The 11146-nt window shown below is 36.2% G+C and overlaps 1 protein-coding gene across 4 annotated transcripts in view; it reads left to right on the forward strand.

The window, feature by feature from the left end:
* LOC125678839 (BAG family molecular chaperone regulator 3-like) overlaps nucleotides 1-10837 on the forward strand; it is a 32399-nt gene extending 21562 nt beyond the window's left edge. For all 4 annotated transcript variants that reach the window (XM_048917553.2, XM_048917555.2, XM_048917554.2 and 1 more), the window contains 6 exons: nucleotides 2054-2189; nucleotides 2840-2868; nucleotides 4627-4723; nucleotides 5131-5247; nucleotides 7237-7353; nucleotides 8770-10837. In XM_048917553.2, the coding sequence (XP_048773510.2) occupies nucleotides 2054-2189; nucleotides 2840-2868; nucleotides 4627-4723; nucleotides 5131-5247; nucleotides 7237-7353; nucleotides 8770-8932 (659 nt within the window). In that variant the 3' untranslated portion in view covers nucleotides 8933-10837. The remainder of the gene's footprint in view (nucleotides 1-2053; nucleotides 2190-2839; nucleotides 2869-4626; nucleotides 4724-5130; nucleotides 5248-7236; nucleotides 7354-8769) is intronic.
* The last annotated feature ends 309 nt before the right edge of the window (nucleotides 10838-11146 follow it).

The following is an 11146-nucleotide window of genomic DNA, read 5'->3' on the forward strand; positions in this document are numbered from 1 at the left end:
TTGGTTTTATCTAAGGAGTAAATAACCCTTTTCTTTATGATGTCTCAGACCTAGGTTTTTTAAAAAGGATTATTGATTGAACATAAAAATGACACATGTACTTCATGACCACATAGCTATTCAATGTTTCTTCCATCCAAAAGTAAAATTCTTATATTTAAACACAAACCTAATTCAAACATTGGAAGGTTGTTACATGATACTCAGGTGACCTATAAGGCCCCTGGGCCTCTTGTTTGATGTTTGTTTTAACTTTCCTGGGGACACCTTAACCCTGCTGTGTAGGACGATCCTAGTTTGATTTTAGTTGCATTTTTCTAACAATTTATATTTCTTAAGTGTTAATTTTTATACAGTAAATTTTGATACAAATACAATGAAAGCCATTGAGTAGATTTTAGATTTGTGAATTTGTGGTGAGGGTGAAAATAAAACTGCCTGTATTCAGTGCATGAACTGTTAATTCCTTATTTTACGCAAGTACCTTATTTATCACGAAATGACTTGTAAACGTCAAATAGTGAGATAATGAATTTACAAGTTTACTGTTGATTAAGAGTTTTAAAATAAAAGTGAGTAATATTATTTTTTGAGTGGTACTTCTCACTAAATTACTTGATAATGAATTCCTTGCGTACATTAAGAAATTTACAATACAAGTATGAGGTCAACATTATAGGTATATACCTACATGTATAATGTAGACCTAATACTTGTACATATTATGTGTTATCATACCTCGGGATGTTCTTGCTATATAAATGTTAGGTGAATAAATAGGCTATTTCTTCTGGATAGCGCTAGCTTTGAAATAGTTTCTGAACTATCTGCCCTAGAGAAATAGTCTCAAAACTATTTACCGGATGCTATATTTTCCCACATTTCCTTTTCTGTGACATCGAAGTCTGATTAGCTTACCACTCGGATCACCTTGGTCGATTCCATCTAGGCTCATGCCTAATGTTAGTTTACTTCACTTGGGTATGTCTGACACAAGTAAAGTCTACTTCGGTATAATAAAACACCTATTTACTGACTATGAGGACAATAGACAATAGTAAGTTTATTGTCCCCCTCGACAGCAACTATTTCCCGAGGCTACGTAGGTGTATATTATTTACCTTGTACAGATTACTACAGGCAAAAATGTTTAAACTTTTATTTACTGAGTAATGATAGATCCATGGATTGCCATTTTTTGGTTTTGGGTATGAAATTCCGCTGGGTTGCACATGGCTTACCGTAATGAAAATAACTTACATACTTAAGCCTCCTGGTATAAAACTATGCAGATTTTATGTGACCGCGGATTTTATGTGACCACAGATTTTATGTGACCGCGGACTTGGCAGAAATAATTACCACATGTGAAAATGTGTTCTGAGTTCAGATTTCTTCGTGGAAAATCTTAAACAAAATTTATTTTGGACAGGAGGTCAACAGTTAAATAAGATAAACTGATTTTAATCAACTGGACAGAGAGTCAGATGCAGAAGAATTTTATGTTTTGTTTGGCTTCTTGAGTTGAAGAATTCAAGTTTGTTTTAATTAAGGGCCAACTCTGTTTCTCTTAAGGGAGATATTAATGAAATAGCCATGAGATAATAATGAAACATTGACAACTTTTAGAAACCTTTTCCAGAATAAAACTCTTAAAAAATCAATACCTAATTGCCATAACAAGTAGAAGATTACTCAAATTGATTGAGATCAAAGGTCATCAGGTTTACTGCTGTGCCCATTTCAAAGCTACATGAAGAGTTAAGAGTATCATATCTATCCTGGGGTTAATGGGGCTCATAGATCAAATTTCTGCTAATTATGTCATGACACCCTGGGGCAAAGAAGAGATATGAGGTAAAAAAAAACAAAACCCTCAACAGCTATGCCAAGATGATTCAGGTGAGCATTGTGGTCCATGGGCCTCCTGTTTATTTTCATTGTCGTGCTTCACACAGTAATCAAAGTAAAAAAAAAGAGGTACTGAAGGTTTGATTTTAAGCAGACTGGAATTTTAGTACCGGTAGTCATGCTTGTGTATTTTTCTTTCCAGTAAAAGTGCGATTAGTTGGGGCATTTCCGGACCTTGAAGCGAATATCATTGACATGGCTTTAGATATTTGTCACCACAATGAAGGAAAATGTCGCACACTACTGAAAGGTTGGAATGACAGGAAAGCCCCAGAGATGTTAGTATCTTGTTTGTTATGTTTCACATACGTAGGATATCAATTGAACAGCTGTTTGAGAGTTTCACATTTGTGTTGTATTACTTTGCATTCATTCTAGAATTTCTTTGCTTTTGTATTTGCATAAAAATGTGAGTGAGAAAGTACACTCATACCAGCCTGATTAAAACCAGACCCCCTTCTCCTATCATCTTCAGGGAGACCCCCTTCTCCTATCATCTTCAGGGTCCCTGATTAAAACCAGACCCCCTTCTCCTATCATCTTCAGGGACCCTGATTAAAACCAGACCCCCTTCTCCTGTCATCTTCAGGGACCCTGATTAAAACCAGACCCCCTTCTCCTATCATCGTCAGGGACCCTGATTAAAACCAGACCCCCTTCTCCTGTCATCGTCAGGGACCCTGATTAAAACCAGACCCCCTTCTCCTGTCATCGTCAGGGACCCTGATTAAAACCAGACCCCCTTCTCCTATCAGGGACCCTGACGATGACAGGAGCAGGGGGCTGGTTTTAATCAGACTGCCCCGTACATGAATTAGATATATTTGTTCAGTTAAGAAGAAAGAGGGGGGGGGGGGGGGGGGGATTGGACTTGTTGATATAAACGCTAATACTTACTCAAGTGCATGAATATTTACTTTCATTTCAGGAGTGGGCGATCTAAAACATCGGACTCAGGTAAGATCCAACTTACAATTCAGGAAGAAGACTTAAGAGTGTATTTTTAGGTCACCTGAACTCAGGTGATATTTTGCAATTGGTTGACGTCCGTCGTCGTCTGCATTGTGCATTAACAATTGAACATTTTTAATTTCTCCTTGATAACTACCATTCCAATTCTTTTCAAATTTAGTATGAATCATCTTTAGGACAAGGGGGACATAAATTGTAAATTTCAGGACTCCTGCACCCATGGGGCCTTAGGGATGGGGCAAAAACTGCCCAAAATTGACCAATTTTCAAAAATCTTCTGTAGAACCACACATGTGTAAGAAAAACTAAGTACACAGTGATGTAGAGCAGGAAGGCCTCTACCAAAATTGTAAATTTCATGATCCCTAGGGTAGGGGTTCTGACCCCAGGGTGGGGCTAAATTTAGTTTTCATGTGTAAAACACTCAATTAACATCTTCTTTAGTGCTATTGATACTAAATTGAAACTAAATGGATATTTAGAAGGAGTAGGTAGTCCTTTACCAAAATTGTAAATTCCATGATCCTGGGGGTAAGGGTTTGGTTTCAAGGTGGTGTCAAAATTATAATGATTTGAAAGACTTATTTAAGTTTGCTGATACTGTATAAAATCTAAATGCATGTTTAGGAATAGCAGAGAAGGATGTACAAAAAATTGGTGAATTTCACAACCCTGGGTTTTGACTCTAGGATGGGTCCAAATTAGTCATATCTTTTAATGTCAATGCACATATTATATTATGTAAAGCCTTTCATCAGTGTATGCACTTTTGAGAGCATGGAAATTTAAAGAACTCATCTTGTTTTAATTTGTTGCTGAATATTAGAATTCAGCGTAGATATTTAGAACAGGAAATTTTTTTCTAAATTTCATAGCCATAGGGACTAGTACTCAGGTGACTGATAAGACCTGTGGACCTCTTGTTACAATAATGAGGGCCCCAGGTCAGTTGTACGGGAATGTAGACTCAGCACAGAGTCTGTCAACTGCTCAGATCAATTATACAGGAATGTAGACTAAACAGGGTGTCCGTCAACAGCTCAGATCAAATATACAGGAATGTAGACTAAGCAGGGTGTCCGTCAACAGCTCAGATCAAATATACAGGAATGTAGACTAAGCAGGGTGTCCGTCAACAACTCAGATCAAATATACAGGAATGTAGACTGAGCAGGGTGTCCGTCAACAGCTCAGATCAAATATACAGGAACGTAGACTAAGCAGAGTCAATTTATTGTTGTACAACACCTTTATTGTGATACAATATCCTCAGTACAATCTTCAGTACTGATTTATCTACAATCACCAGTACTGATTTATCTACAGTCTTCAGTACTGATTTATCTACAATCACCAGTACTGATTTATCTACAATCACCAGTACTGATTTATCTACAGTCTTCAGTACTGATTTATCTACAATCTTCAGTACTGATTTATCTACAATCACCAGTACTGATTTATCTACAATCACCAGTACTGATTTATCTACAATCACCAGTACTGATTTATCTACAATCTTCAGTACTGATTTATCTACAATCACCAGTACTGATTTATCTACAATCACCAGTACTGATTTATCTACAGTCATCATCGGCCTGGTTTCCATACATTAAAACATCACATAGATTTGTATTTCATTATGGTTTGAAATTTGTGAGGTAGGGCTACCCATGAAATCCACAAAAATTGAGCCCCCACAGCATTTTGTTTTAATTCCACAGTGTTTTGTCTTTACAGGATTCAGCAGTAGACCAACAACTGCTTTGTCAACAGAACCGGTTTCCATGGATATGAATGCTGGATTACCAGCATCATTTGGTGCAGACCCTCATGAGTAAGTGATGTGTGGAAATGAAGACATTTGTCAGTGTTAGGTCTTGGTTCTTTGAATGCAACAGACTGTCCAATGTTTTAAGCTCTCATTTCTCTTCTGCAAATCATCAAACATTGATGAGAAATATTCATAATGTATCCCACCCACCCCAACAAAAAGGCTTATTAGTGCTACTATAATGATATTCATTTTTGAAGTTTTGCAGGATTTCATTAGGTACGTGTAGCTCACTCTGGTTTCATCATATAAACAGAGAGCTTTCCACAAAATCGTGTATCAATAAAATGATTTCCAGATAAATCCATGAAATTAGATGCCTTATGAAAATGGATGAACCACAGTACATGTACTTGGATATTGTCATAAAATTTGTAATATGTCTGTAAAAATTTGTAACATTTTTACAGAAGACCAAAATCGTCACCCAAGAAGTCGGCTCAATCTCATGGAGGAAGATCAAGAACCCCAGATCAGCGACCTTCGACCTCAAAATCACGGCAGACGAGGGCCAAGACGGCACAGAAGTAAGGCAACAGCTCGAGATGCATTTTCCATCTTTCGTGTAAATGAAAGTCTCAAGCATCTGTTGTATCCATGGAACTTCTTAGTCAGAGTTGACACGAAAAGGAATTAATTAAGAAAGGAAATTTAGTCATGAAATCATTGTCTGTCTGTAAACTTTCACTCTCCAAAACAACTTGATCATTCTCAAACAAAGTTAGCAGGAAAAAGTACACATCTTTATTATTAGGCAAATGATATTAAAGTTTAAGCCAGGGTAATGTTTTTTATACCCACATGACTAAAGTCAAGGGCATATTGTTTTTGTCCATCCAAAACTTTAACCTTGCTCATAAATTTTGAAAATTGAGTGATAGGAATCTCATATATCATTTGTGCATTCCTTGTGACAAGACCTTTCTTTTGGTACCACGGTTGTTGACCTTGCAACCTTCACTTTGGAGTTTGACTTACATTTGATTAAGGAAACATAACCTACATGTAGGCAATAAATCCAGAACTAATTAAGATTGGGCTTTCATGATTTTTGTATAGATTTCTTATGACAAGCCTTTCTTTTGATACCATGATCTTTGAACTTGTGACCTTGACCTTGGAGTTTGACTCAAATCTCAAAACTACAATAATTTAATCTTGCTCATAACTTATGGTGAGTTATATGGCTCTCATATTTTGAATGTGCCTTACTTTAGACAGGACATTTCTTTTGGTACAAAAGTTTTTGACCTTGTTTTATATTGTTCTTTCTTTCCATCGAACCATAGTGCTTCACAAGTACAGCTTGTTTTCTTCAGATTTGCATCATGTCAGAATTAAATCAGAAATCAGCTAGCAAAGAAAAAAACCCAAACAGGAATAAATACCGAACAATCAAGAAATAAAAACTATGTTACAAAACCCAAGGGAAAAAATGATCACGGTCAGATTCATATTTAAAGCATGAATTTTAACATGTGTATCAATTTACAAACTCATTGAGGAACTAACACTCTGAATGATTTAACTACAGTCAAACCTCATTATCTTGTGCTCTTGGTATTATGCAAAACGGAACAGAACCAGTTGTGGGTTACTAAGAAGTGGAATCCATTGTGAAAAGTAGAGGGTTGTAAAATAAAATACCATGCTTTAAAGTTCTAGTTTTTATATACATGTATAACTGTTTATTCATTCCCCTGTTGGTACCCCACAACTGCTTCTGTTGCACAGAATACCAATGGCCTAACCTGGAACTCAATACGGCTGAGAAAAAACTTTGAGATATCCAAGATACGAAATATTGAGATTAAGAAAATGTAGTTAGGACTTTTAAGTCACTCTGATATATCAATGGTGTTCAATATATCAATGTTCGAGATATTGGAGGTCAACTGTATTTTGGGTTATCTACTGTGAGTTTTCGTCAGTATTTATCCATGTTCAAGCTCAGGCCGACCTCATCAGGAGTCTAACTTACTGTAAAGCAACTTGTATTCACGTTGAAGAAATGTTCATTAGGTTCATAAGAACCTCATCATCATGAATACTAATCACTGCAAACCAGTCCTTTAATTTGTCAACATGAACAAGATTTTCAAATTCCTTCTCCTCAGAAACTACTCACCTTCCAACTAAATCAAATTGATGTTATGAATATGCTTTAACATGAACAATTTTCCAAGATAACATAAATCATTGTGATGACCCTTACTTGTGTGACTAAAATACGAAACTAGAGAAAAAAACAATACATGCTTATTTTGGAACTATAAACGTACCCACATGCAATCACAAAACAGAAATAAGATTTACTCTGGTCTCACTCAAAATAAATCTCACTCCATATGAGGGAAACATTCTCGAGAGGGACGTTATTAAAACAATACACAATCAGTCAATCAATCAAGGGGAGATAATCAGAGCTAATAGAGATGAGATATGATCTCTACAGCCATTAGGTCAGTAATGATAGTTTTCTTACACACAATAGAATAACTGTGGTATGATTTCAGGAGCAGACATGTGGATACCATGGTAACCAGACAGCCCTACACCCAGTCCGAGTTTAGGACGGCTGCATTGGGTCCAGACCCCGGGCTCAGGAAAGGCCCCGACGATTCATTGCTTATGTAAGATGATGTTAAGTTTGTATGTTTAGAATTGATACAGTGCAGCAGGGCGTCTTTGCCAAATTTATGGTAGAATTCAAGTTTTTATTTTATAGATGAAGTTCTTCTTACTAATCTAATTTGTGGTAAAATTCATTTCTTCTCTAAATTTTATAGACAATTCTTCGTTGTCAAAATAATAAGAAAATATGTGTTGTTCTCTCAAATTTAAAACAGTTCTTCTTTTTGAGTTGTCCAATACATAATAAAATTCACGTATATCCCCGAAACTTGTAGAAAAATTCCCAATTCAGTTATTTGGAGTAAAATCTTCAAACAATTAGGTTTAGAGTTACTGAAAATGTAGTGTAGTTGCAGATCTGTAGCTCTGGGAAAATACTGGGACAGACCATGGTCTGGATGGTCCCAATATTTACCCAGAGAGCTACAGATCTGCAACTTCTGATCATGTTAAGTGGCCTCAACTATCTTCACAAAAAGATGATGAAAGTCCTGCATTCACATTTTAATACTTGATGAAACATTTGAATGCTATAAGGTCACTGTAGTCAATATGTTGGTTTTGAGATTCATCAGAGTTATTTCCCTTTGTAGGACTCTCATACATAATAAGGCGCGAAACAATTTGTTTACATGTGAGAGTGGGACAAATATTTATCACTGCTCAGTAAGTTTCCCATACGCAATTTTATCACCTGAATTCGACTGATACACAAACTAAGTAAATGATAAGTATTCAGGGAGTAATTAAATACATGGAAATCTGATTATATCACGTAATTTCGTTGGTCGTAGGTATCATATCCAGGATATTACTTTCAAATATGACATTGTTTTTATGTTTTACTTTAATAAAAAATGTATCTCGATAGTATTTTGTATTTCCTACATTTACATATTTAAAGAGAGGCCGCTTTTAATACATTTTATTGTCTTCCTCACTGACTGTAGGTCTACTCTGTCCCACTTAGTTATTCAAAGTACCACTAAATGCACCTCCTACACAGAAGAGTTCGTATCTCAAAACTGGCGTATTTTATAGTGCATCGGCTTTAATTACATAAGAATTTATATATTATGCCAAAGTATACAAACAGTATTTTGTGTAGATGTCCGTACATGTATGTACACCTGTACATATCATCTTGTGCATTGCATAAAAATAAAGTGCTCAATACTGCTTCTGTACGGGGTACAAACCATATCTCAGAAAGCACAGTGATGAGTACATTGCAAGTAACTGCATGCATTTCTGCTAATACAGAATGAATTACATGTTTGCACACATTTCTGCTGTTACAAAATGAATTAAATGTTTGCACACATTTCTGCTAATACAGAATGAATTACGTGTTTGCACACATTTCTGCTGTTACAAAATGAATTACGTGTTTGCACACATTTCTGGTGTTACAGAACGGATTACGTGGTTGCCTTGGGGCCTGACCCAGAATTACGAGTTGGCCCAGATCCCAGTCGACTAGGAGAAAGAGTTATTGCCATGGGACCTAACCCAGAATTGGTGCATGGTCCGATGTACTCACGGAATCCAATGAGCTTTACCATTTCCGCAGTTTAAAACATTATAAAACCATTAAAGCTTATTATTAGAGTCTAAAGTCAAATCTCTTTATCATGTCAACAAGCTTGAAAAACAGATGAAACTTATTAATGTCATTATTATGTTATTGATATTTAGCACACCTGTAAGAGCTGTTGTGATACCCTTGTATTGTCCAAGGACAAGTTTTTTTCAAATTTCCCAGAAATTGTTCACCCTACATGAGTCAGATGTGCTTAAGGATACAACAGTCATATGTGACAGATGGAGTATGTAACTTTCTATTTTACACATGAGTACCAGGTTGTAGTTTCTGCCACTTCTTTGGGGGTCCAGACTTGCATGGATGACTCACATTACTTCGTCAAGTCCTCGTTAGTACGTGTACTTATCAGAAGTAATATGTATGCTTTTCTATTTATTTAAATTCTGGAAGCCAGCTTGAACTGTGCTCCTCAAAAATTTAATGGTGGTAAGAAATTTTGTAAGTTCAGTGACTATGACAAAATGTGGGGTCGTTTGTTTCATCAGTTGTTGGTCCAATCAATGAATGTGATAAGACAGATGGGGAAATAAACAATCTTTTGAGGGTTTTTTTTTAACTCGCACGAGCTGAAAGCTCAAGTGAGCTTCTCTAATCACATTTTCGACTTCTTCTCAAGAACCACAGGGCTAATTTCAGCCAAACTCACCACAAAGCGTGATTGGGTAATTTGTTCAAATGAAGTGCCATGCCCTTTTTTAAGTGGAAATAATAAAGAATTAGTAAATGAATTCCTGGAATCATTTTAAAATCTTCTCAAGATTTCAAACAAATTTGGCACTAATCATCTTTTGGTAAAGGGGATTCAAATTTTTTCGAATGAAGGGCTATGCTCTCTCCAAGGGAAGATAATTAAAAAATGCAAAAATAGGGTGAGATCATTTATTAAAAGAATTTTCTCAAGAACCACTTGGCCAAAAGAAATTAAACGTACGCGAGAGCTGCCCGACGTAGTGCAGATTGAAGTTTGTTCATGACCCATGGGAGTAGGATGGGGTCACAATAGGGGATCAATGTTTTCAACAGGGCTATTGACTACTCATTAATATACTACTGCAAGCATCCCCAGGTAGTGCAGATTCAAATTTGTTCAAATTGTGGCCCCCAGGGGTAGGGTGAGGCCACAATAGGGGATCAAAGTTTTATATCAGAATATATAGGAAAATATCTTCTGAAGAACAGCAGGTCCATCATTAGTCATATTGATGGGAGCATCTCCAAGTAGTGTAGATTCAAGTTTGTTCAATTCAGAGGCCCCAGAAGTAGGAAGGGACCATAATAGGAGATCAAAGTCTGATATGGGAATTGAAGGAGGAATGCTACACCATAGAAATTTGATATAGATGAAAAGTGGATATGTACAACAATATTTGCTGAAGAGTTGTATCTGGATTCTGGACCATTTGTCAAGTATTTTCTATTAACTATTGTAAATGTCCAAAAACTTTTCTTAATCAGATTTTAAAACACTTGCATTTTCGATTTATATGGGTAATCAGCAAGGATAAACTCCTATTTTATGTTTGTCTTTTAATTAAGTCATATTGGATAATATTGGTCATACTAGCCCTCTAGTTTACTGCAGAATGATTTAAATTCATGATGCCCAATTTTCATAGTTTCACATGTGGTTTCTGTACATTGATAAATTGTGCATTTCATTGTGGTTTGAAATTCATGGGATGAATATTGAGCCCCACAAAACCTAATGATTTTGTAGCATTAGTTTGGAAACACAGAATTCCAGATCTGTTGCGTCAGATTTGGGGATTGTTATAGATGCAATATACCTTTTATTCCCGTTAGTATTTATTGCCATGTTGTTGTAATGTACATCCATTTGTAATAATTTTTATAAAAATAAACATTTAAATAGTGGATTTCCTGGGATTGATAATTGACATCTGAAGTCCAAAGTGCATGATGGATAGTGTGCAGTCAACCTGTACACAGTTCAGAACTTCCAAGGCCCTATTCTACCGATTGGTGCAACTGTGATTGCAACGTCTGCATCGTCCAACGGTAGACAAGTGCCTGCTGGGAGTTAAACGGTGGTAAATTGGGTTGTGTTTAAGATCATAGCGGTTAGCCTTGCTGCTAGGCTAGATATCTAGGTCTACTGAGTGCACTGAATAAATCAGTAAACGTTGATTGTCGCAAGAGGCGGCTAAATGGGGTGGTCTTTTGGA

Source organism: Ostrea edulis, chromosome 2 (genome assembly GCF_947568905.1).
Source record: "Ostrea edulis chromosome 2, xbOstEdul1.1, whole genome shotgun sequence".
Taxonomy (NCBI): Eukaryota; Metazoa; Mollusca; class Bivalvia; order Ostreida; family Ostreidae; genus Ostrea; species Ostrea edulis.